Here is a 27,986-nt window from a genome sequence, read left to right as displayed (position 1 = left end):
ACCTTCATGCAAATGGGAGGTCCTGGAAGTTCAGACTGAGGCTTAGGCTGGACTGAAGCCATGCTCTGCAGTGTCCTGTGTTAGCCACATTCTATTATTGTTAGAAATGAGAATTCGTAAGTAAGCAGATTATTTTATGTATTGTTTTAAGTAAAAAAAAAAAAGTCATAGGGACAACATAGGCTTACATTAAACATGGGGACTAAGGTACAAAATATGATCTGGAATCAGAACACAATTAAATCCCCTATCCTTGCATTTCTGTTACCACTTATATCTGAATCAGTGGGGTACTCATTAAAATGCATCTACTTGGGCCCTGCCCCAGCTTTCTAAATCAGAATCTCAGAAAATGGGGTCTGGTGAAAGAGCCATTTTAGCCAGCTTTCCAGATGATTCAAATACCCACTACACTTTGTGAAACCCCCTGATTTTTTGTTCATTGATTAAATGAATCGGTTCTTCAGTTCTGACTCCTTCATTCACTGATTTAACAATATTTATCAAGCCACTTTTCATTGCATAGTATTGGGCTAGTTGGCATGTAAGCAATAATACAATATAAAATACATCTCTGGCAAATGTTTTACTACCTAATTAGGGTGACAAGGTGTACCCTCAATATCTATTAATAAATAAGCACAAGGTATTTGGATTCAGGGTCAAAGTAGCATTAATTGTATAGTATATAACATCCAGAACAAGGGAAACATCATTCTGTTCTGGTCAGATGACATTTGGAATAATAATCTCTCTCATTTATTACCTTATTTGATAATTAAAACTGCTCTGTGAAGTAGATAGAATATTTTTTCACAGAAGAGAAAAAAAAATGAGTCCTAGAAATGAACTCTGCTCTGCTGCTAATTCCTACATCAGTGTTCTTCTCACTGTGCCTCTATTACACCTCACATAATTTTTTGTTGCTGTACTTAAGCTGAGACAGTTCAGAGATAGAAGGGTTTACCAGTAATGAATACGTTGGCTGAAAAACAGACAAAGGAAATAATTCCAAATAACTAAAACTTCCTCCTGTCTCTGTATTTTATGTTCAGCTACCAAGACATCAAGCAAGGATTTTGTTCATTAAAATTTGTGGGAGAAGTCTTGCATATGGTGAATGTGTTAGCAGAAAATATTAATGATTATGATGGTTCATTTTATGTGTCAATTTGGCTGGACCACAGAAATAAATTTGTGAGGGTAGTCCCAGGATCCTTGAAGACCTAAGTGGTTATTCTCCTCTGTAGTCCAGAACTTACAGTGAGGACTGCTGTCACTAAATTGGAAAACCTAAATGTGCTGAAGATCCTCGCATGGCTGGAGTCAAGTGTTGACCCTCCATTGCCAAAGTCAAGGTGGTCATGGTTCCATAATGGACAGCAGGATGAAGCATAAATCAGAATATAATCTGACTTATAGAGTGCTAGGGCATTGACTGGTTGATCATGGTGTTCCTAGAAGTGAAATATATGGGAAGCCTACTAAATTCTTGCTTGATCTGTATAAGCAGAAAAGTTCTAGGTCAACTTGAACAGAAGTCTAACTTGAATCATTAAAACAGAGTTATGACCTCTGAATCAATTCCCAGATGCAAGCCAATTTACAGATGCAGAATGAAGGGGGAAGCCAGGCCCCCTTGAAACAGGACAACTGTATATTGCTAAAAATGCATTTTGTTAATCTTTTTCCCTGCCATCCCCAAAGGGACCTACAGTCTTTAACCAGGTTAACTGTACACTGAGGAAAAAGAAAATAATAAGAACTTTTGGGGACTACCGGACAGTGGCTCTGAACTGACGCTAATTCTAGGAAACCCAAAATGCCCCTGTAGTCCATCAGTCAGAATAGGAGCCTATGGATATCAGGTGATCAGGGGAGTTTTATGTTAGAACCATCTCGCACTGGGCTCAGCAGGTGTCTGTACCCATTTTTCCTCAGTTCAGAAAGTCATAATTGAAATAGATATACCCAGTAGGTGACAGAATCCCCGCAGAATCCCTGACCTGTGGAGCAAGAAAGGCCAAGTGGAAGCCTCTAGAACTGCCTCTACCTAGTAACATGGTAGACCAAAAGAAATACCTCATTACTGGAGGGATTGCAGAGATGAGTGCCACCATCAAAGATTTGAAAGGTGCCGAGGTGGTGATTCTTACCACATTCCCATTCAACTTGACTATTTGGCCTGTGTAGAAGACAGATAAATTTTGTAGAGTGACTATGGATTATCATAAGCTTAACACAGTGGTGATTCATTGATTGCAGCTGTTATACCAGATGTGGATTCATTGCTTGAGAAAATTAACACATCTCCTGGTATCTGGTATGTAGCTACAGATCTGGCAAATGCTTTGCTCTTCATACATGTTAATAATAATAAAAAAAAAAAAAAACAGAGCAATTTGCTTTCAGCTGGCAAGGCCAGCAAGACATCTTCACTGTCCTATCTCAGGGATATATCAACTCTGCAGCCCTATGCCATAATTTAATTTGCAGGAATCTTAATGACCTTTCCCTTCCATAAGCTATCATTTTGATCCATTACATTGATGGCATTATGATGATTGGACCTAGTGAGCAAGAAGTAGCAAGTACCATAGACTTATTTGTAAGATATCGTTACCAGAGGGTGGTAACTGACAAAAATTTTATTGGTAAAGTCCAACAAAAATTCAGGAATCTTCTATCTCTGGGGGGGTTTAGGGGGCCAGTGGTGTAGGGCACATTGAAATATCCCTTCTAAGATAAAGGATAAGTTGTTGCATCCGGTCCCTCCTACAACCAAACAAGAGATATGATGCCCTACTGAGCCTCTTTGGGTTTTGGAGGCAACATTATCCTTGTTTGGGTATGTTATTCTGGCCCATTTAGTGAGTAACCCCAAAAGCCACCATTTTTTGATGGGTCCCAGAATAAGAGAAGGCTCTACAACAGGTCCATGTTGCTGTGCAAGCCACTCTGCCACTTGAGGCATATAATCCAGCAGATCCAATAGTCTTTGAAGTGGCAATGGCAGATAAGGATGCTGTTGGGAGCCTTCAGCAGGCCTCTACTGGTGAGCCATAGCACAGACTCTTAGGATTGAGAGTAAAGCCCTGCCATCCTTTATGGATAAGTACGTTCCTTTTAAGAATCAGCTTTAGGCCTACTACTGGCCTTAGTGGAAACTGAACACCTAACCATACCACTAACTTATCATGCAACTTGAGCTGCCCATCACGAACTGGATCTCATCTGACCCACCAAGCCATAAAGCTGGGCATGCACAGCAGCACTTCATCATCAAATACAAGTTTTACATATCTGATCAGGCCCAAGAAAGCCCTGAAGACACAAGTAGACCCATGAAGAAGTGGCCCAAATGCCCATGGTCCCCACTAGTGCTATACTACCTTTTTTCTCTCAGCCTGCATCTATGACCTTGTGAGGAATTCCTTATAATCAGTTGACAGAAGAAGAGAGAGATGTAGGTACCACCCAAAGTGAACAATTTCTTCTCTCTGGGACATCCCCAAAGGATAGTGGTGAAGGGAAATCCTCTCAGTGAACAGAATGTCAAGCAGTGAACCTGGTTATTCACTTTGCTTGGAAGGAGAAATGGCCAGATGTATAACTGTATACTGATTTATGGCCTATGGCCAATGGTTTGTCTGGATGGTCAGGGACTCAAAAGAACATGATTAGAACACGAAAGAACATTGGCAACAAAGAAGTCTGGGGAAAAGGTATGTGGAATGAGCCAAAATGTGAAGATACCTGTGCACCACATAAATGTTTACCAAAGAGTGGCCTTGGCCAATACCAAAGAGTGGCCTTGGCCAAGGAAGATATTAATAATCAAATGGATAGGATGACCTATTCCTGTGAATACACAGCTACCCCTTTATCCCCCAATAGACTCATAAACAAAGTGGTCATAGTGGCAGGGATGAAGGTTATGTGTGGGCTCAGTAACACGGACTTATGCTCACCAAGGCTGACTCATCCACAAATACACTGGTGAGTGCCCAGTTTGCCAGAAAAGGAGACCAACACTGAATCCCCAGGTGATAAGCCAGCTACCTAGAAGCAGATTGATTACAATGGACTACTTCTATCATGGGTCGGTGTTTTGTTCTTGCTGAAATAAAGGATGTGGATTTGCCTTCCCTGCATGTAATACTTCTGCCAAAACTACCATGAACAGACTTATAGAATGCCTACCCACCATCATGGTATTCCATACAGCATTGCTTCTGATCAAGGAACTCAATTCAGAGCAAATGAAGTGTGGTGATGGGTTCATGCTCATAGAATTCACTGGTCTTATCATGTTCATCACCATCCCGAAGCAGCTGACTTGACAGAATGGTGTAATGGTCTTTAGAAGACTCATTTATAGTGCCAGTTATGTGGCAGTACCTTGAAGGACAGGGGCAAAATTCTCCAGAAGGCTGTATATGCTCTGAATCAGCATCTAATAGATCATGCTATTTTCTCCCATAGCCAAGATTCACAGGTTCATGAGTTAAGGGGCAGAAATGAGAGTGTCACCACTCACTATTACCCCAATGACCCACTATCAAAAATTTTCTCCATCTCCCCATGACCCTGTGTTCTGCTGGCTTAAAAATCTTAGTTCCAAAGGGAAGAAAGGTCCTACCAGGAGACATAACAATGATTCAATTGAACTGGAAGTTAAGCCTGCTGTCTGGCCACTTTGAATATCTCATGCCTCTGAATCAACAAGCAAAGAGGGGAGTCTCTGTGCTGGCTGGGGGAGTATTGATCCTAACTACCAAGAGGAAACACATTGGAGGTAAGGAAGAGTGTGTCTGAAATATAGGCGATCCCTCAGGACATCTCTTAGCATTATAATGCCCTGTGATCGAGGAGCCAAGATGGCTGAACAGCATGGAAGTTTTTTGTGTGTCTCGCGTCCATGAAATACAGCCAGACCAACACTAAACCGTCCTACACACCTAGAAAACTGATTGGAGGATATAATGCCCTGTGATCAAGGTCAATGAAAAACTACAATGACCCAATTCAGAGAGGACTGCTGATGACCCAGACGCTTCAGGAATGAAGGCTTGGGTCATGCCCACCAGGTAAAGAATCCTAGCCCACTGAACTGCCAACTGAAATGTAGTTACAAATACCATGTGACTAGTTACAGAAATGATGACTATAGTTGTCATGATTATTTTTGTTGTTTTGTTATGAATACATTTGTGTGTCTGTGTAAAACAAATGTTTTCCTCATTATCTAATCCTCTTATGTGAAATAAGATATATTAATTTTGTATCTTAGTATTTAACTGATTTCAACTTTATGTCATAGTATTTTAAGTTATAGGATATCAGAAAGAAGAGTAAATATTACCCAAAGACTTTGCATCCTCTTCTAGGGAAAGAGTTAGTATGTTTTAGTTGTATGCAGGATAGTTATATAATGTTGGGCAGAAGTATAAGTTTGCTATTGTCATTATTTTGGAAATTATGGTTTAAGGAGATTTGCGTGGGTGCCAAGTCAACAAGGGTGGACTTATGATGTTTAATTTTATATGTCAACCTGGCTAGACCAAGTGCCCAGATATTGGTCAAACATTATTCTAGATATTTCTATGAAGGCGTATTTGAATGAGATTAGCATGTAAACCAATGGACTTTGGGTAAAGCAGATTACCCTCCATAGTGTGAGTGAGCCTCATGCAATTACTTGAAGGACTCAATTGAACAAAGACCGACTTCCCCCAAGAAAGAATTCTACCTTTGGTCTTAAACTGCAACTCTTCCTTGAGTCTCCAGCCTGCAGATTTTGGATTTACCAAGCTTCCATAATCTCATGAGACAGTTTCTTAAAATTCCCTCCCCACTCCCACACACACACATTTTTCTCCCCATCTCCCTCCCTCCCTCCCTCCCTCCCTACCTCCCTTCCTCTCTCTCTCTCTCTCTCTCCCTCTCTGTCTCTCTCCCCTCCCACTTATTTCTCTCCTCCCTCTCTATCTCTATTTTTCTCTTCCTCTGTCTGTTGATGGATGGATAGATAGATAGTCTATGTCATGTCATCTTTAAAAAAAAATAGTCTTTAGTTCTAAGCAGAGCATGAAAAAGTAGGTTAGCTTACTATCCATTCAGTTGGGTTCCTTTGGTCATTGTGTTAATAGATCAACTATTCTTTTATTTACAACCTGACCAATTTATAATTAATCAAGAAAAAATAGGAAGCATCAAGATTTCCATTTGATTGTGACTCTTGATACCATTTTAGAATATTCACATGTTGCCTATTGTTTGACTTACCTATAAGCAATAATAATGGTGCTATGCATTTTTATAATGCTTTACCATTTAGGAAGAATGTTTACATTTTAATTATTCACACCTAACCCAGTAGGTCTCATATTGTAGGCAGTCTATACACCTATTTAATCAATTATGATGAAATAATGAGTTTAGGTCATATTTTTCCTTTTTCATCTTTGTTAAGTTTAGAGGGCTTTTTGGAACACTTACTAATGAGCTAAGCACAAGGAAACTAAGAAGAATGTGTTAAGGTGATTAGTAAATTTTGTGTTTCTAAAGCCAGCCTGGACTGTCCTTCCCCCTTCAGAACTCTTTCCAAATTGGTTTTTTCTGACTATGGCTCATTGCTAATGTGATTAGTGAGGCTGTGCCCCCAACAGTTGCCCACAATACCCCTGGGGGTTAGTATGTCCCCATCAAGAACTTAAAAGTTCTCACAGAAAGACTTTATATAACAAGCCCACAGTGAAAGGTATCTAAGTTTATTGCTGAATTGTGGCAACTAAAGGTAAATAAAAAAGAAAGAATTCTGATGAAAACTCTTTTTTTCCTACTAAGTGCTTGAAAGCAGATATGTGACTTCTATACAGACTCTTAAGGCTTGGATTAATGACGTCTCTATAGTTTATTGTAAAAGGCCTGTCCATATTTTCACAAACATGTAAATGCCACAAATCAATAGCCTGCCTCTATCCCCAAAGATGGGAAAATGAGACAGATACATTTGCTTCACTAAAAAGGTCTACTCCATAATTGGAGTAAGGTTGATAGGAATTATTGTGAAGTTATTTTACTTATCCAAAAATGTTCATCTCTCTGTTCATGTGTGTTTGTGTATGCATTAGGCTGCTTGAGCTACTATAATAAAATACCACAAACTGGGTGGCTTTAACAGACATTTATTTCTTATAGTTTTGGAGGCTATAAGTCCATAATTGAGGTGCAAGCAAATTCAGTTTCTGGTGGGAGCTCTCTTCTTGGCTTGTAGACAACTCCCTTCTCTGTACCTACTTACATGGCCTTTCTTTGGTGCCTAATGTTTAAGGAGAGACTGTTCTTTGGTGTCTCTTCCTCTTCTTATTAGGATGCCAGTCCTGTCGAATTAGGGCCCCACTCTGATGATCCCATGTAGCCCAAACACCTTATGTCCAAATGCCATCACAGTAGGTGTTAGAGTTTGAACTTATGCATTTGGAGAGGACATAATTCAGGCCATAAATAGTGTTTAATGTAATTTTAGCTACATTTTTAAAAATATTTAAACACATTTTAAACAAATGAGGTTTGGGGGTACCTGGGTAGCTCAGTCAGTTGAGCATCTGACTCTTGATTTTGGCATAGGTCAAGACCCCAGGGTCATGGGATTGAGTCCCTCAAGGGGTTCTGTGCTGAGCGTGGAGCCTGCTTAATACTCTCTCTCTTCCTCTGCCCCTCTCCCCAGATTGTACTCTCTCTCTCTCTCTCTCTAAAAAAAAAGAAAAAGAAAATAAATAAACTAAGGAGGCTTGTTTTGCAAATTTCTTTGTACCTTTAGTGCCCACAGCAAAAGAAGAGCCTATAAAAATACCAGCTGCCATGACTTTCTGGGAACTTTTTCAAAGTATATATTATTAAATTACCATTTAAAATCATGGAAAGAAATTACAGACATGAAAAGAGACTCTTTCTCTTTAATCATATCACACTATTATACAGCTACTGTCATTGATTTCACCCACACACCCCCCCATTCTTTCCCACAGGGGTCTGTAATGGACATTAATGATGCTTCACAAGTTTGTGGTCTCCTTTTTTTCATTGAATAATATTTTGTAAATGCATTTATGTGATTAATTCAACACATTTATTGAAAGAATTTCAACCGTTCAATTTTGATGAAGCAGAACAACTTTCATTTACTGAGTTTTACAAAATAGCATCAATTTTCTTCAATAGATCAGCCCATATTACCAGGCTCATTGCCAACTGACACTCCATTTGCCTACATGAGATATATCTTAATACACATCATGTCTGAATTTTCACAAAGGGTAACAGAATTATCTATAGATGAGATTGGCTCAATTATTTATAGAATTATTAATATACAGTAACCAATACTAAATGGCTTTCCTTGGCTGATCTCCTGTTGGCCCAATTGCTATTCTTTCCAAAGTTTGCCCATAATCAGTTTAGATGGATAAAATTGAGAGGCTCAATCTATATGAAATGTGGGGTTCATAGTCTAACTTAAAGCACAGAGACCAGAAGAAATTTGGTTAAATAAAAAGGGAGTAATCTTTCTCTGAAGAAATCTTCCTTCATCTTCACTTTGAGTACTATCAGAATTTGCCATGCATGTAATTCGCTTGGGTAAATATACTTAGCCATGAAGGATTTAATATAGGTAAAATGGGGGTAGCAGTGGATCTTATTTGTGCTTAGCTTCACAAGCAGAAATTTAAGCCTTGAATCTTGATTTTTTAGTATGATGTGCTGCATATTATAAAATGAGAATTGAAGAAGGTCCAAGAACAATGATTCTCTGAAGAAGAGGCAATTTTTCCCGAGAGCACATTTAGCGAAGTCTAGACATACCTGGCTAAGGAAGAGTGAGGTTATTACCATCTAGTGAGTAGAGGCCAAGGATGCAAGTAAAGACTTTACATTGTACCGGACAGCCCCCTCCCCCAAACATTTATTCATCTTTAAATGTTTATAGTGCCAAGACTAAGAAACCTTGGTTATGTAAGATTCCTGAGAGGCAAAGAACCTTGTTGGGTTTTTTTAATGTTTTTTTTTCTGAAGGACTATCAAGAAATTTGGGCAAACTTGTCTCCCTTACATTTCTGAATCTTAATTTTTTTTTATTTTCCAGAAGAACCATTCAAAGAATAATTCCCATATGCTGAAATCAGAAAAAATGTATCTAACTTGGCACAACAATTATGATTCAGGATTTTCACATCTGTTCTCTAGAAATGAGAACAGCCTCATTTTACTACCAAAAGGATAGTAAAAACTAGCTATTTCTACTCATGACCATGGGAAATGATCTTAAGGAGAAAGCTCCAGAATAGAAAGGAAGAATCTAAGCTGCCTACAGCCTATTCACTGCTATTCCCAGTGCCTACCCAGTATCAGGCACGTAGTACGTGTTCAACAAACATGCACTGGCTGATTTTCATAGGCCCCCTCATTTATCATTCAAGCGTCATACATCCTACATTATATAGGATGATTCCGAAAGTTGTCAAAGTGGCTTAGGCTTCCCACAAGCCATATCACGAGCATGAGGGACAAGAAATTGTCCTTTGCTCTCTGCACTGGCAATCAGAAGATATGAAAGGCAAACCATTACCTGGTCAGCTGTCCTAAACGTATTACTCCTTGAAGAGTTGCATATCATCCATTACTGAATGTAAGGTTATTTTAATTTTTAAAAGAGTTAATTATTTTAATGAATTATATTCAGGGTTAACAGTCCCTGGACCTTGCAAGTTTAATACCCGGACTAGAATTCAGGGAGCCAAATTTCACATAGGAGTTTCTGGGGCCAGTGTTAAGCCATATATTGAGAGTGGAAGCAAGAAGTAGAGGAAACATCTCTGTTACAGCTTTGATCGGAGGATGAGGAATTCCCTGACATTTTTCAGAATCGCTTGTCTTGATCAGAGTCTTGGCCACACTCCTCTGCCACCTGCCCTTGACAATTGGGTAAGGAGTGCCAGGAAATACTGTTTTATGTTTTGTTTTCCTGTCGGAGAACTCAGTGTTCTCTGCCGTGGTTTGGGTTGTATTTGAGAAGTAGTTGGACTCCAGACAGAGCAGGCAAATTCCGTTCTTTGGGGACACATCAACCCTTCCTTTGTTCTATAAGAAATGGGCTCATTAGAAATATATTACTTGCTTCCCGAAATTTTTTATCACATGCTACAAAACTGTGTCTGGGATCAAAATATGTGGACAGTAATGGGGCACCTGCGTGGCTCAGTCAGTTAAGTGTCTGACTTTGGCTCAGGTCATGATTTCTTGGTTCATGAGTTTGAGCCCCACATGGGACACTGTACTGACAGCTCAGAGCCTGGAGCCTGCTTCAGATTCTGTGTCTCCCTCTCTCTGCCCCTCCCCTGCTCAAGCTCTGTCTCTCTCTCTTTCTTAAAAATAAATAAACATTAAAAACATGTTTTTTTATATCTTAATAGTATATTTGCATGGAAAGTAACCCTATCCAAACTCAGTTTCTCTTCTGTATTTCCCTGCCAACCAAGCTCATGTATGCCTAATATACTAAAGGGGTATGATTCCAAAACATTTTTATATAAAAAGGAATTGGCAAGGGTCATCATCGAGTTGCATTTGGGGAAAACAGTTTACTTGGCTGGATGGTTGATTGAGTTGTAAATCACCTCTTATTTCCAAAAGAGGATATTTAAATGCATAATACAGAGTACTTAAAATAAATGTCAAAAGGAAAAACCAGAAGTTATTAAGAGGAAAAACATATAATACAGTGACTGTATTAATAGCTAATATTTAGTATATACTATAGGAAACTAAGAGCTTTCTTTTTTTATTGACATTATTAACATACAATGTTATATTCATTTCAGATATACAATATAATAAATAATTCACCAATTCTGTACATGGCTTAGTGCTCATCATGATAAGTGTACTCTTAATCCCCTTTGTTTATTTCATCCTTCTTCCCACCCACCCACCCTCTGGCAACCATCAGTTTGTTCTCTGTATTTAAGAGGCTGGTTTTTTGCTTGTCTTTTTTTCCTTCTTTGTTTGCTTTGTTTCTTAAATTCCATACATTAGTGAGATCATACGCTATTTGTTTTTCACTGTCTGACTTATTTCACTTAGCATTATATCCTCTAGGTCCATCCATGTTGTTGCAAATGGCAACATTTCATTCTTTTTATGGCTGAGTAATATTCCATTGTGTGTCTATACCACCTCTTCTGTGTTCATTCATCTGTTGATGGACACTTAGGTTACTTCCGTATCTTGGCTATTGTAATGCCGAGTAAGGCTTCAGTAAATATAGGGAGGCATGTATCTCTTCAAATTGGTGTTTTTGTTTTCTTTGGGTAAATACCTAATAGTGGAATTACTGGATCATATAGTAATTTTATTTTTAATGTTTTGAGAAATCTTTATACTGTTTTCCACAGTGACTGCACCAAATTACATTTCCACCAAGAGTGCACAAGGAGTCCATTTTCTCCACATCCTCACAACACTTGTTATTTCTTGTCTTTTTGATTCTACCCATTCTGACAAGTGTAAGGTGCTATCTCACTGTGGTCTTGATTTGTATTTCCCTGAGGATGAGTGATGTTGAGCATCCCTTCATGTGTCTGTCGGCCATGTGAATGTATTCTTTGGGAAAAGGTCTGTTTGGGTTCTCGCCCCATTTTTAATCAGATTATTTGGGATGTTTTGATGTATACTTGTATGGGTTCTCTATATATTTTAGATATTAAGCCCTTATTGGCTATATCATTTGCAAATATCTTCTCCAATTAAGTAGGTTGCCTCCAATTAAATATCTTTTGATGGTTTCCTTTGCTATGCAAAAGCTTTTTTATTTTGGTATAGTCCCAATAGTTTATTTTTACTTTTGTTTCCCTTGCCTGAGGAAACATGTCAAGAAAAATGTTTCTATGGCCAATGCCAAAGAAATTACCACCCATGTTTTCTTCTAGTTTATGGCTCAAGGTGTCACATTTAGGTCTTTAATGAATTTTGAGTTTATTTTTGTGAATGGTATAAGAAAGAGGTCCAGTTTCATTCTTGTGCATGTGGCTGTCCCGTTTACCCAGCATCATTTGCTGAAGAGACTGTCTTTTCTCCATTGTATATTCTTGTCTTCTTTGTCAAAGATTAATTGGCCATATAAATGTGGATTTATTTCTGGGCTGTCTATTCTGATCTAGGTGTCTACTTTGTGCCAATAGAATACTGTTTTGATTGCTGAGAGTTAAAAAAAAAATTAATGTTTATCTTTATTTTTGAGAGAGAGAGAGGGGCAAAGTGCAAGTTAGGGAGGAGCAGAGAGAGGGGGATTCACAGAATCCGAAGCAGGCTCCAGGCTCTGAGCTGTCAGCACAGAGCCCGATGTGGGGCTCAAACTCACGAATGAGAGATCATGACCTGAGCTGAAGTCAGACGCTTTACTGACTGAGCCACCCAGGCGCCCCTGATTGCTAACAGTTTTAATGTATTCACTCATATAATTCTTACCACAGCATTATTAAGTGGATGCTTTTGATATCTACATTTACTGATGAGCAAACTATAGCAGAGAGAAATTCATAATTTGCCTGAGGTCACAGAGCTAATAAGTGGTAGAACTGGGATTTGATTTCAGATGGTCTTGCTTAGAACCTGTGCACTAAACTAGGAGGTCATACTGCCTTCCGGACTTGGTTACAGCACTTTCCTGAGTTTCAAGGCAGGCAAGACAAAACTCATCAATACTTTTCCCAAGTGATAAAATCTTGAGAAAATCATTGGATACATTGCAGCACGAATAGCATTATTGAACATGACCACAATTATGATTGCTATTTTGCACGAAGTCCAAATGTGTTCTTCAAAATAGTATTTTTCACATCAGCCTTCAATAAGAGGGGTTTAAATAGGGACTCAGGGGATATAGCTAACATGATTTGAAATCCAGATTTCCTAAAGTGACTAGTGTTGATGATTGGGTGTGATTTCTGTCACTGATCCCTATTTTATTTGCTTTTTTAACAGTCTATAATTATCTTGTTTGCATATTTACTTACTTTTGTGTTGCTGGCCTCTTCTGCTAAAGGGAATGCAAGGGTCTGTTTGCCTTATTCATCTCTTAATCTTTGGAACTTTGCACAGATGCCGGCATGATAGGTCCTCAAAATTACTTGTTGAGTGAATTCATGAGTGAATGAATCCTCCAAAGGCAAAGAGCTCTGCCCAAGAACAGCCTCAAATTCCTTACAGTATAAACTATGTGTATAATTACAATTTGTAAGTTATGACTATGAGAAGTTAAGGAGTTCATTGAGGAGTTACTGGCAGAGTAATCCTGACTGGACTTGACAAGGCAGGGTGCTGACTCTTCTGCCTGTTTTTGTCTTCTTCACGAGCTCTGATGTTAGGGCCAGTCCCTGGGCTTGTGTTTTGCAAGATCAACCCAACCCCATCCAGCAGATTGCCGGGGAGTGGCTACAGATGGCCGTCAGTGACAATGACAGAAAGGAAGTCTGCACCCACACCACAGCACTGTTTCATTCAAAGCTCTCCACCACTGCTTCCAATGGACAGTTTTAAACCCGGGCTTAAAGACAAAACACTTCACGTTGCATGCCTACAGCATATGGTGCCTTTTCCAGGAGGCCCAGGATCCAAATGCCGCATGTGGCTTCCCCCTACCAGATTTGCTCCTTCTCTGTGTTCCTGGCAACGGCCGGAAATGGACAATAGATCACCTGGAGCCACTTCAGGGTTAACAAAGTCCCTGGTCTGTGGCTTCACTTGTTCGAGCTTCTCTGCCCTTTGTCTCTTGCCACGTTTCAACCCTAAGAATAGCTACCATACAGGGAAAGGGAGGCATGGGGCCCCTTTTTAGCTCAAGGAAGAGAAAAGCATATTTATTCAGAAATGGCTAGGTAGGCAAAGGCCTGTTAGTTCAAGTGAGACCAAAAGCTATTTGTTCCAATATTTTCTGTAAATAAAACTGCCACTGTAATAGTAATTCCATCATATGTTTCAAAAAATGTGATGGCTGTTCTCAGCTTAATTTTCACAGGCTCTGGGGCCACTCCTAGCCTTATCATTTACATTCTCGTAACCCTGAACTCCTTTTATTTCCTCCATATAACACAATCTCTAGCTTGTACCTTTGCTTTTGCTTTTGGACTGGGACACCTTTACCCCAGCCCTTCTCTGCCTTCCAGTTTTACCTCATGCATCACCACCTATTCAGGCGGGCCTTTCTGCAATTTCCAGATCCTGCTGTACACTCCGCCTCTGTGACCCCCCTTTGTTTTAGCACTCACATATTATATTTAATGATGTATTTAGGTGTTGGCCTCCGTTTGAATAAGAGCAATTTATTGAGGGCAAGAACCATGTCTCACTCATTTTTTGCCCACAATTCCTGGCATAAAGTCTGGCATTTAATAAAGTGATCTCAATAAATCTCGATTGAAATGAATCATTTGTCAATAAACCATGATGTCCTCACTTGGGCCTTTTTCTGCATTCAAAACTCCTGGAAGCATCAGAAACATTTTAAATGACTGCATTTTTGAGCTTCTGAGAATGTAACATTTTGTTATTTCCCTTCCTTTTCAGGAACCTCTTTCCGGAGCTATAAAAGACAAAGAGAAGAATCATGTCCATGATTGCAGCTTTCTATGGTGGCAAGTCCATTCTCATCACTGGGGCCACAGGCTTCATGGGCAAAGTGTTAATGGAGAAGCTGTTTCGCACCAGCCCAGACCTGAAAGTCGTTTACATCCTTGTGAGGACCAAGGCTGGCCAGACTACGCAGCAGAGGGTTTTCCAGATCCTAAATAGTAAGGTATGCCTTAGGGGAAGAGCCTTGGGGCAAGATGACTCACTACAATATTCCCTGACAGCCCCAGATTGCAAGTGGGGGGGCCAGGATGCCTGGGCAGGTAGAGGAGAGGAGACAAGATGGCAATCAGGTGCTCATAGAAATCTGTGGTGTTTTCCTGTAGGAGAAGAAAGAGGGCATAGGCTCTGTCCAGGGCAGGTGAGCAGATACTCTATGCTCTGGAAATTACTGAGTAAGAATCAAAAATGCTAAAATCCCCAGAGTGGACTCTCCAACCTCAAAATCTGCCAAAGTTCAACAGAACCCTTTCCTACTTCTAAATTCAAGGTAGTTCCCCCCCCCCCAAGTTTTGGATATTCTATTCTATTCTGAACAGGTATGATTAGTAAGTAGCCATGCGATAATACTTGGCAGTTGTCCACACTCCACAAGGTTTAGGTGTTACATACTTATCTATGGTAACTTGGTATTTGTATTATTCCATAGGTTCTTCTAAGGGGAAAACATGGAACATGAAATATTACATACATAAATGAGCATTTGCGTATCAGACCCCCTCACTCCTTAAATAAAAGATTATACGTATCCTCCCATGTTTTGTAAATCTGAAGGTAGTATTGGCTTTGGTCTCAAGCATATCTTAGCTCAAATTCTGGCTTATCAGTTTATTGTCACTTTACCTCGTAAGCTCCGGTTTGCGGTGTTCAACATAGGAACAGAGACAAGGACTTCCCAGGATTGCCACAGGAATTAAATGAAAAAAAAAAAAAAAAAAAAAAAAGGCATGTGTCTGGTTCAGAGGCCCCTTTGAAATATACAGGGTCATTTAGGGTTGGCAAAAGGAAAATTTAAATAAGGTGTTTTTCTTGTTGTTGTTTTTTTGTTTTCTTTTATAAAAAGCCTCCTTTCCCATGTGTAGGAATGCTCCCGTCTAACGGAGGCAGTATCTGTTAGCACAGCACATTACAGACACTCAGGAACCCCGATGATCACATTTATCTGCAGGTACCTGGATGAGATTTTGGTACAAATGATCATCAAGAGAATCAGGAAAGCCTCTCCTGTTTCTCATGGCTTGACTCAGCAGTGGGACAAATAATAGTAGCTGACAGTTATGTAGTTAGTACTTATGTACTTAGTATTAAGTACTTATGCACCTAGTACATGGCAGGCACCATTCAAAGGCTTTTTTGTGCCTTACCTCATTGATTTTTGCAACAGCCTGATGAAAAAAGAATGATTCATATCCTCAATTTTCATTTTACAGATTTTATGGATGGGAACACAGGCCTGGAGTGTTAACTTACCAGAGGTCACCCAGGTGGTAAATGAGAGTCAGACTCTAGATCTCAGTCTGGCCCCTGAGGCAACATACTTGCCTCTGCCCAACACTGCCTGCTTTGTAGCTAGTGGGTCTTAAGACCAAAAGGATAAGGTGGCATAAAGCTGAAATCTAGATCCCTCTTCAGACAGCTTTGTTCACTTATATATCCCTAATGGAGTTTGTTTTTCTCACATAGCAGACATGCCTTTTTAGCTTTGTAGCCAGAGAATAGATCTCTAGATAAATATTGTGGCAGAGTCTTGTGGTCAGCACAGTCTTTACCTACTGTTCTTTTCAATGACACAACAATATTACTTTTGTCCTGGAGATCTTGATTGTACTGTATATAACTTATCTGTGAAACTGACTTGCAAATCTCCACACTTGTTCCCACTCTTGGGCTATTTATTGCCTGCTATTGACCTTTATATATAGTGGTTCTCAAAATGTGGTTTCCAGACCAGCAAGCAGGATCAATATCACCTGGGAACTGTCTGTTATCATCAGATAGTGCTTGAAAAGCATAGGCTTCACAAGGCAGACTGATCTGGGTTTGAACCTCAGCACTAACAATTAATAGCTGTGTGACGGTGGGCAAGATATATACTTGTATCTATGAGCCTTGGTTTCCTTATTTGTAAGTAGGGTAATAATACCTTGCTCACCCGAGAGTGGTCTGTCTGTCTACCCACCTCACTCTATCTCTCTCCCCTACTCAAGTCTTTCTGGATTCAAATCCAAGTCTGACATCATTAGGTATGGTATAGTTTTAACCACTATCCCCTGTGGCCTCACTTTTTACTGTTATGCTAATTAGGGTTTATTGTATAGATTTCTTTTCTCCATAAATTTTACCTAAGTGAATTATGGGAGGAAAGAAATCTGTTGTGCATTAAATGGCTGATCAACTTAATATCTGTGGTAAAACACCATGTCTGCATGACCATTTTGTGGGGCTTCTTTTCTTTTTTTAGTACTTTTATTTATTGAATTCCTTGGACATCTAAAGAATCTGGAGAAGCTTATACACTATGATTATTTTTTAAGGCATCTTACTTCTGTGTTATCATTTATAACAGAAACGTTAATTGCGAAAAAGAACAGATTCCATCACTTATTGAAAACAAGCCTTTGGAGGGATGCCTGGGTGGCTCAGTTGGGTAAATGTCCGACTCTGGCTCAGGGCATGATCTTGCAGTTTGTGAGTTCAAGCCCCATGTCGGGCTCTGTGCTAACAGCTCAGAGCCTGGAGCTTGCTTCAGACTGTGTGTCTCTCTCTGTCTCTGCCCCTTCGTTGCTCACACTCTATCTCTCTCTGTCTCCCAAAACTAAATAAATGTTAAAGAAAACAGGCTTTAGTTATGCAAAGACCCATTTTCTTGGCTATGTGGAATTTGATACCTACAAAAAGATTTTCCATGGGGGGAAAAATGACGTGCTTTATTTTATTTCTGGGCATTCAAAAACTGAAAAGTTTCCACTACAAGAATCATGAATTCTTGCCTCAGAATATGAGGATGCTCTTGCTGATTGACTGTCAAGAATGCTGTGTGCAGGGAAGGGACAGCCCAATCCTTATTACTGACTGTGACATATAAGGTATTATGGCTCATATTCATTTTGAAACTAAAAATTCAAAAGAAAGACAAACCTTAAGATTACATTTTTAAAATATGTGAATACACTCCTTTTGCACAAAAAAAAAACCCTTCCAGATTATATTAATTTTTTTGTTTTGTTTTTTGTTTTGACTTAGAGTATGTGGCTATTTAAATTCAAATTAATTACAATAGTGAACTTTAAAATTCAGTTTTCAGTCATAGTAGCCATATTTCAGTGCTCAATAGCTACGTGTGCTGCTGGCTGCTTTACTGTACAGGTATAGAACATTTCTATAATCCCAGAGTTTTAGACAGCATTCATTTAGATGACTGAGTGTCTTGTATGGAAGGACCATGCTGTGATTAAGATTTTCATGCTGCCCCTCATTTTAATTAACTCTACACTTACTGAAGTGCTTGCTTATGTGTCACACGTATGCTAGGCACTAAGGATATGAAGACAAAAATGACACGGCCAAGTCAAGTGATGGAGATAGTCATGTAAAACATGATTACAATGCAACACGAGTTCTCCAGAGAGAGGAAACCAAAGGGCAGTCTAAGCAGGAAGAACCACACCTGCAAATGGATGGCTGGTATGGTATATTTGAGAACCTCTGGGTGACTTGCTTAGCCCCAAACAAGTGAGTTTTTAAGAACTAGAAAGGCATGCTAGTTCAGGCCAGATTCTGAAAGACTACACACAATTGTATTAGTTAGCTCACTTTCAGTTGGAAGAAAACTCGATTGAAACCGGCTTAGAAAACAAAGATGATATATTGATTATACAATGGGAAACTCCAGGACCACAGTCATGGGCAGTGGGCTGGAGCTCTGGCCACCTTGGTCTGTGAATCTCTCAGCTCTGCCATTTTGTTCTAGTTTTATTCCAGTTATGAATAAGATGGTTGTTATCATTGCAAGATTCGTGTGTGTGTGTGTGTGTATACATATACATATATATATATATATATATATATATATATATATATATATATATATATATATATATATGACAGCCTTTGGATAAAGAGAGGCTGGCTCCCCCTGAAACTCTCTTTCAAGATTGATGAAACCTCTTTTCTTGAAAACCTCGTATTTCCCCTTCTATCTTACCAGCCTAGGGTAGGTTATATGTCCATTTCTGGACCAACCCCTATCACATGTGGTATGACATATACTGATTTATTCAGAAACTCCAGATCTAAGCTAACCAATGAGCAGAGGGTAAGAGTTCACTTAGATAAGTCTTTCCCCAGGGCTAGGGTGAGACCATCTTCTCCTGGGGCACAGTGGCTACATGGAGAATGGAGAACATCTGAATGATAATTTAGGTACTTCTCAAGACCCAGAAGAATGGATATTAGGAAGCAAGCATCCTGAGAAGAGCCTGGTCTCAGGAGTCACACAGACCTGAGTTGGTGTCCTCTCCCCACCAAGCAGTGTGCCTTTACATAACTGAGCCTGAGTAACCCAAATAAGGATACTAATGGCTATTGTCTTCTACACTGTTGTGAGATATCAGTGAGCTAATACAGGAAAGACATTTAGAATAGTGCCTGGACCAGGATAAGAACTTGGCAATTATTAGTTTTTAATATTACTATTCAAATATGGAAGCTTGAGCTTTATCTTTTAGGGGATGACACTCCAGTTGAAGGCCTTTTTTTGTCTTCTGAAAGCTGGATGATTCCGCTATTTTAAATAATGGTAATAAAACAGCACTCAACTGATGAAGATGGGAAATTAATTGTGGGATCTGTGATTGTAATGAATTTAGTTGAGTAATTGAAACAGAAATCATACTACGTTTTCCCCTTACGGAAGAACTCTGCCAACTCATGGAATAGAGGATCAGCAAAATGCATTCTGATACAGAATACCTAAATGTGTTAGACAAAATATGTTTTTATAAAATAATCTTAGTGCATCACTGAGTTAGAGAAAAAGCAAGAGCAGAAACAACAATGAAAAATTAGCCACCTGAGAATTCTGAATAATCTTGGGGAGGATCTTGAATTGGGAGTGTAATCAATCACAACTTAATTAAGGTGCAGAGAAACCAAAGCTGACTTGTGGGTTAAAAAGGTGAAGTAGAATTTCTCTATGGGTTTTGTTAATGTAAAACATAAAATAATCAGCTTTTGACATTCACTAATCTAAAACATAGCCATCAATTGGTCATCTCCAATGCAGAGATAACTAAACTGGAGGTTAGTTGTCATTTAAAACCAAGAAAAAACCAACCAGCAGCCATTTGCTGAATCCCTGAATGCTTAGAAGTCTCCATTTCTAGTCCCATAGATGTCTTCCAGTTGAAATTTTTAAGCCTGTTCTCCATATCTTTCAAGATAGTCCCAGTACTATCAAGTCCAGCATACAAAGTTAGCTTTCTGTAAACAGTCAGGCTCACATACCCACCCCTTTGCTAAGACTGTCTTCACACAGTCTCCTAAATTCACCCTCAGAATAAAAATATTTTTCTTTTCTTAATTAAAGTTTTGTCCTCTCCCTAAAGAAGGCTTTGCTGTTGTAAAGTGAAACTACTGAAGATATGTATAAGTGAGTGTTTTAAAAGGAAACAATTACTGTAGCATCAAAATGCTCAAGAGATTGGCACATGGAAAAGTCTTCTTAAGTTTCTAGCTATTTCTGGTTTTGTAGCAAAGGCATTCATTATTCTTTCATAAATTTTTGACTTACGTGGCCAGATAGAAGCATGCAGAATGGACAGATCTGGGGCTTCTACCTAAAAGGGGAATAATGTAGTTTAACATTTTTGTAGCATCATATTTTAAAAGTGAGAATATTCCATATGAATTCTAGTTTTCTTCTATTTGGTTAGAATTTGGGGGGAAGGTGCAAGTTGGTTATTCCAAATATGTGGCTGCCACAATCAACTTTCCAAGATAGGGTTATACTTCAGGGAATATGCCCATAAACCTTTGATTTCCTAATAATTCTGTCTGCTTTTATGATCTCCTAATGTCAAATCCAGTAGGAGTAAAAGAGTCTTACGTTTGGCAGATAATACACCATTTTCTCAAGTGTATTGGATTAGCCAAAACACATTTATTACACATTTAACACATTTATTACCCCAACTTTTCCCTCTAAATTTTAAGTCTCAGACCTTTCCATTGTCATTACTCTCATGTGTTATCACTGTCCACTTGGTAGGTAATCAACCAACTTTGTTGAATGAACAAGTTTAATGCATTCTAGTTTCTCAGTGGTCTTGTCTGAGTCCAGGCCAAACTTTAGTTCTATTGTATGGCCACTCTTGCTCCTGGTTTTTACTCAGAAGAACTTTACTATCTGGGTTAGTGTTTCTTCTGATAGGCCTCTGATTCTGCAAATATTTATTAAATATCATCCACAAATCAAGACCCAGTTTCTATTCTGTCACTTAACTTTATTTTGACATAGGGTGCTTTAAATGCAATCATACCTTATTCCTAAGTGAGGCCTGGTATCATTTTTAAGCAATATTTCTCTTCATTCACACATAGCAATGTATGAATTCTATTCATCTCAAAGTACAATGGTATTCTTTTTTTTTTTTAATGTTTATTCAGTTTTGAGAGACAGAGAGCAAACGGGGGTGGGCAGAGAGAGGGAGACACAGAATCTGAAGCAGGCTCCAGGCTCTGAGCTGTCAGCACAGAGCCTGACGTGGGGCTCAGACTCACGAACTGTTGAGATATGACCTGAGCCGAAGTCAGGGACCTAACTGACTGAGCCACCCAGGCGCCCCTCAAAGTACAATGGTATTCTTAAAAGGTAGATAAAGGTATGTTATGTCATATCAGGTAAGTTAGGCTTGGAAGTATGTCTTTTCTTAATTTTTTTTTTTTTTTTTTTTTAGAGAAAGAGCCTGAGTTGGGGAGAAGGAGAGAGAGAAAGAGAGAGAGAGAGAGAATGAATCTTGAGTAGGCTCCATGCATAGCGCAGAGCCCCACCCAGGGCTCAATCCCATGACCTTGGGTTAATGACCCAGGCTAAAATCAAGAGTTGGACATTCAAATGACTGAGCCACTCAGGTGCCCATGGAAGTTTTTCTTTAAGACATAATAAATTAAAGTGTTATCAGTTTGCCTTTGATTCCCACTATGTCCCCAGGAAATACAGTCAAGAGAACATCTGTTGTATCTATCAAAATTCATGCATCTGATTCATTTCTTTCCTTTCATTGTATGGACAGATACCACCTCTCGCTTCCTGATTCCGTGCTTTCAGAGGGAGACAATTAAGTGGGAAATGCTTTGGAAAAAAGGTTGTTTTTCATCCTTTGGCCACATGGAAGTGGGGCTCATGAATCAGAACAGACCAGTTTTCTTATATATAACTAAGTTTCTGAAGTATTTTCAGAGCACTTAAGGGAAGTGCTCTATATCAATAGAGGGACAGATATCTGAATTGATGGCAGATTCTTGAAGACTTTCTCACAAAGACAATTAAGCTGGCACTCTAAGAAAACAACCAGAGACACACAAATATTGTACCAATATATTATTGTAGTATGATTTATAGTAGCAAAAACTAGAATCAATCTGAATGTTCCATAGTCGAGGAATGATAATATAAACAATACATACATTTGTTAGACTAGTATGTAGGCATTAAAGGTCACATTTTATAAACTATTAAATGACATGAGAAAACACTTCTCATATATTGAGTGCAAAAAAAGTTATGCAAAACCATATTCAGTATCACCTCAACAAACGTCCTTAAATGCCGGTAGGATCTTGAGTTAATTCTATTTTTTGGAACTTCCAACTTTTCAAATTACAGTCATCATGAGCATGTTTACTTTTATGGTAAGGCAGAAAGCACCCTCTTTCATAGTGAACAAATGAGAGCAGGAATATTTTCCCAAAGTCTTGCAAATACAGTAACAATGAACATGTTTCACATTTATAGTGGGGGAGGAAACACCCACTTTTTAAAAAAGCCAATAAGCAAGGCAGCAAGGCAACCATGAATTTCCAAAACTAGGTCATCAGATATAAGTTCAGTTGATTGTGAGTTTTGAAACTGTTTATCAAAATTAAATAATTTGATTTGATTTGTATTAGAAATATGATTCTAGCATTATTATTTTTTAATCTTCTAGTTTATTTCATAAAATCTGAGAAACATCTAAGGAAAAAAAGCCAGATACCATGTGCTGAAATGTGAATATGCTCATCACAGACCCGTGCTGTTCAAATCATGGGTCCCCAGGGCTCCCATGCTGGCCGCTTAGTTCTTACTTATGAAAAATGTATTCATTTTTCAACGAACCAGCTTTTCACTGTAGCAAAAACAATTTTAGATAGAGAAATGGATATTTTATCTATTTTGCTATCTTGAATATGGCTTTGCTTAACAAGACATGGCTTTTCCCCACTACAGCAGGTAATGGGTTGCCAATAACTCATTCAGTTATCAAGTTCCAAGAAATGTGTTTTGAGGGTCTTTAGTGCCTTAAAGATGTGTTCCTTTTTACAACAATCATGTCCTACTTATACCAGTTTAGGGTCTTAAATTGGTTGTAATCTATTCCTAATAACTGTTTAAGAAAACATCAAGGAGACAATGTCCGTATTTGAAAAATAAAACCCCAGGTAGTTGAATTATATTAAGAGGTAGTTAATTAAGAGTGATTGAGAGGTTAGTATCTAAAAAATGTTTTATTGAGAGAATCCGTAGAAAGTTTGGGCTTCTCCTATTAAACTATAGTAATCAAAAAAGGGAAAGGTTGCCATGAGATTATGCTGGGTGTAGAATCATCTGAACATAATCAGTAACATTATGCTGGGTTTAGATGCTGGGTTTTTTAATCCTCCGAGAAGACCAGGCAAAACTCAAGGTTTCCAGGGCGGGACTATCTTGTACAATGTCACTACGAAGTGGATTTTTAAACAAAGGTAGGGCTTGGCAGGTTGCACTGGATACTTCAAGTCAACTTCTCTGGAAAAATGTGAATTACTCAATAAGCCCTTATTTGCCCATGAGATAAATCAACTCTGAAATACCCTGGAGAGCTGTGGTTAATGTATCATACAAGGTCACACACTGGGCTCTCAGTTCACAGAACTAACCAGGTTTAAGACAATGGGAGAGCGTAACATTTTATGAAATAGTTTATTGACTCCTTTCACAAACTATCACTGTTTGGTAGTTTCTAGAAGGCATTAGACAAAATAATCCTTGAGAGGAAAAATAATGCATTTAAACAAATTAACTTTGAATCAAGTAACACCTGCAAAAGAAAAGTCAACAATCTGACGTTGTTAAGTATTAAGAAACACTCAACAGAAGTGTTCATTTCATTTTACGTAGAAGTTCCTTGTTAATTTTCAAAGACTTTTTCATGAGGAAAAAAGGCGTTTTCATGCTTGGTTCAAGGCTACCCTGTGTAAGATCTGCTTGTTCCCAACTTTCAAAAATGAATTTCTGATTGGCATTAATGGTTCTGTTAAATCTCTATATAAGGCAAAGGCAATTGGAAACAGAAGTTTGTATTTTAAATTCCCAAAGCCAGTTTTGTTCCGTTACTAGATTTTATTTTTCCTGAGAAACCATCCCACAAAAAGCAAGAGGATTCTATGAACTTAGGACATTTAGAATATAATCTTGCCAGGAATTTAAATTTCCCATGATTAACAAATACACAGTTTTAAAAGAGTGTAAATGGCCTTCAGTCTGACAGTTACTCAACTCAGATTAGTTGAAGCATGTTAAGCCAACCCCCTGTGGGTCATTTCCTTTCTCTTAAGAAAAAAAAAAAATTAAAGAAATTGATTTAGTCCTGGGGGTATAATAACAGTACCAGAAGCAGAAGCAATTTATTTTCCCAATCTCTTATTTTCTTTTGCAATACAATTTACTAGGTAATTCAATCTCTGGCATGATTTCACACATCCAACTTCTTTCCTTCTTTTTCAATTTCTTCCAGTGATATCAGGTCTCTTTCTTAAAAGCTTCAAATTGCCCATACTCATTTCACTCAAAAAGTCATCAAGCCACAAGATTCAACTTGACTCTGGAATACATTCAGTTTGCAGAGGTATCCGGATCACATGGTATAATCAGAAACCTTTGAAAACTGAGTATTATTGTATATGTGGAAAAGGAGTTTTCCTATTATCAAGAACTGAAGTAGCAAGTACTATGCTAGGCATCTGACTTTCCTGACCCTATCTGACCCTCACACAACTCTGTGGAATGCTTTCTTGCTACTTCACAGATGACAAACTAATCCAAGAAAGGTTGTCGCCTATCTAAGGAAATCCCAAGGAAGTAACAAAGATTTTAAACACTGTTCTCTTACCTGTAAAGCTTACACCTTCCCCACCACATTGCATTGCCTCCCCAAGAAACTGCATCCTCCAAGCCCTGGTTGTCTTGGCAGTAAGCCTTGCTCTCCAGGCATTATACTTCCCAATGATGACCACTTCATTAGGAAGGGAAAACCATGGCCACCTCTGGATTAGTATCACCACTTTACCCATCCGGTAGCCTGGAGAATGCAGAGATGCCACCAATTCTGTAGAGAGTGGAAGTAATTTTAAGATTTGTTTCCATCGGAGCGCCTGGCTGGCTCAGTCGGTTAATCGTTCCACTCTTGGTTTTGGCTCATGTCTTGATCTCATGGTTCATGAGTTTGAGCCCTGCACTGTCAGTGTGGAGCCTACTTGGGATTCTCTCTCTCCCTCCCTCTCTGCCCTTCCCCCACTCACTCTGTCTCTCTCTCAAAATAAATAAATAAACTTTAAAAAAAAAAAAGCAAAAAAAAAAAAAAAGATTGGTTTCCATCTTCCTAGCCGCCCTACCTCCTCTTTGGTCCACGTACTTATTCTCAAGGAATTCTGTGAAAATTACCTTGGGGACATAAAACAACAAGATGATAGACTGACCACTGTGTCATCTTTGGTGTTTATCATAGATTTTTATGCAAAGTGAATTAAAAAATTTTAATGCAAAATTGCTTTTAAGAATAGCAGAATATATGCTGAATCATTAGTTCTCTGAGAACACAGAGAGTTTAACAATTAGCATTTTAGATGAATATGCAAATAAAAACACTGAGGCCCCAAGAAGTGAGTAACTTGCCTCAGTCACACAGCTAATAAATGGCAGCAGTAGGATTCAAACCCAGGCCTTCCTGACTCCAAAGAGCCTGAGATCTTTCTAGTATGCCAGGGGCTCTTACCTACAGTGTATATCAGACTCACTGGAGAACTTTTTCTTTTTTTTTTTTAAATTTTTTTTTTCAACGTTTTTTTATTTATTTTTGGGACAGAGAGAGACAGAGCATGAACGGGGGAGGGGCAGAGAGAGAGGGACACACAGAATCGGAAACAGGCTCCAGGCTCCGAGCCATCAGCCCAGAGCCTGACGCGGGGCTCGAACTCACAGACCGCGAGATCGTGACCTGGCTGAAGTCGGACGCTTAACCGACTGCGCCACCCAGGCGCCCCACTGGAGAACTTTTTCAAAGTACAGACACACAAGCTTCAACTCAGAACTGAGTTAGAATCTCCAGGTTCAGGACACCTAGGGCTTTGTTTTTTGTTTTTTTAAACAACTTTCTAGTTAACCCAGCTGCATGCCAAAGTTCAATAACCACACTGCTACACCATACTGCTTTATGGTCCTGTAGAAATGGTCCTTGCTGAGGTAATAAAAACTTCTATGTTAATCCTTTATATCTTATGAGAGTTATTCGTGAACTAGCAATATCTTAACATTTTGTAAATTTTCATGATAGCTTCTGCCTTAGTTTACTTGCACTTATTTGTGTTTAACTGTTTTCAACTTAGATTATATCCTTTCTTGATAAGTCTTTCTTGTTCAAGAGCTAACTTGCAGAATCTGTTGATTTGCTCTTACACAGCATTCCAAAATTTCTCCCAAAAATGTTGTAAGCTCTTTTCTGCTTTGGACCCCTGGTGCTCCAGTCAGTATTATTAACTTTAATAATCAAAGACTCTTATGATTATTAAAGATATTATGACTTTCCACGTTCCCCTGGGAAGTAGCAACTGAATCCCCTGTGGATATCTCCAAAGTCAGGTCATGTGGGTAACAACGTTGATTATAGAAATCCAAGTTCAGGACATCTACATTGTTTCAAAAGCATAACATAAATGTCATGCCCCCACCCCCACCCCTTGTTCAATTCCTGCTTCTAATAAAAACAGAGTTGTAGTGTCTGCCTACAGATGTCCTACCCAAGGAGATTATTGAATCCAGAAAATGTCTCTTGTCTTCTTTCTGCTGATTTTCTCATTTCGGATTTGCAGAGTTTCTCTCTTGCCTCTGGGCTGTCAGTAACTATTGCCATAAATGGAATAATCTCTTGTGTTTAAAACAAATTAAGAGAGAGAAATACTTGTCTGTGTAACATCGAATCAATAGAACACTCCTACACTTTCCAAGAGAAATGTGTAGCTTTGTTATCAGTTTGAAATGGTTAGATCGCCTCTCAGCTGTGATCTTCCAGTGACCACAGAAGTGTCCTGCCTTTGTCAAGAAAAGGTTTCAGAAAATGGAAACACAGCAGTCCTCTGCTTGAGTTTTCATATATGGCAGGTAATTACTTGCTTTTTACCTTCTCACTCCTGTGCCATTAAATAAAATATATATGAGAAGGAATATGATAAACTCTTAGAACCTAAAATAATTATATGAAGTTCCTTATTGGTGGATCTTCAGTGAAATTTTTAAAGTTTCTTTTCTTCGCTCATTTTTGTTCCACCTGTTTTTTTTTCTTACCTTTAGTGAATGTCTCACATCAGCAAAAGAAACTTTCAAAAGAGCTGGTGTCCACTGAGGACCCATTTGCAACATTTCCTCTGTCCTCCGGTTTTGTCATTATTACGAAAGCGAAGGTTCTATGCTGATCCTTTCCAGCCACGTTTGCAGTCAATGCAGAGGACCCAAGGGAACACTTTGTTCCTTCTACTTTTAGTAGTTATCCTCTGTCTTTCATCCCACCAACACAAAAGAGCTGGTAACCAAAGGATTTCAGGAATTTACCTCCCATTCATGGTTCTGTTACTGTTCTTACAGTAATTCATTTCAATTTAACAAGCAACATTTGAGTCTTTTCAATGAACTGGGTGCAGTCAAGCATAAAGAAATAAACAAGAATCAAGGAATTTACCAACCAGAGGGGGTAATTTAAGCCCCCGATTTTAAAAATGGACACAAACTT

The 27,986-nt window shown here is 38.8% G+C and overlaps 1 protein-coding gene and 1 long non-coding RNA gene across 3 annotated transcripts in view; one reads left to right on the top strand and one right to left on the bottom strand.

Annotated features, from left to right (window-relative positions):
* FAR2 (fatty acyl-CoA reductase 2) overlaps positions 1–27,986 on the top strand; it is a 158,143-nt gene that overhangs the window by 90,972 nt on the left and 39,185 nt on the right. For both annotated transcript variants that reach the window (XM_058743211.1, XM_058743212.1), the window contains exon 2: positions 14,626–14,854. In XM_058743211.1, the coding sequence (XP_058599194.1) occupies positions 14,666–14,854 (189 nt within the window). In that variant the 5' untranslated portion in view covers positions 14,626–14,665. The remainder of the gene's footprint in view (positions 1–14,625; positions 14,855–27,986) is intronic.
* LOC131519808 (uncharacterized) lies at positions 3–27,631 on the bottom strand. The gene is made up of 3 exons (XR_009265802.1): positions 27,545–27,631; positions 2,083–2,185; positions 3–91 (listed from the first exon to the last, which is right to left on the bottom strand). It is a non-coding gene; the product is annotated as an uncharacterized LOC131519808 (long non-coding RNA).

The sequence above is a fragment of the Neofelis nebulosa genome, chromosome 8 (genome assembly GCF_028018385.1).
Source record: "Neofelis nebulosa isolate mNeoNeb1 chromosome 8, mNeoNeb1.pri, whole genome shotgun sequence".
Lineage (NCBI taxonomy): Eukaryota > Metazoa > Chordata > Mammalia > Carnivora > Felidae > Neofelis > Neofelis nebulosa.
Note: the sequence above shows the minus strand (reverse complement) of the source record. Positions and strands in the feature narration are given on the sequence as shown.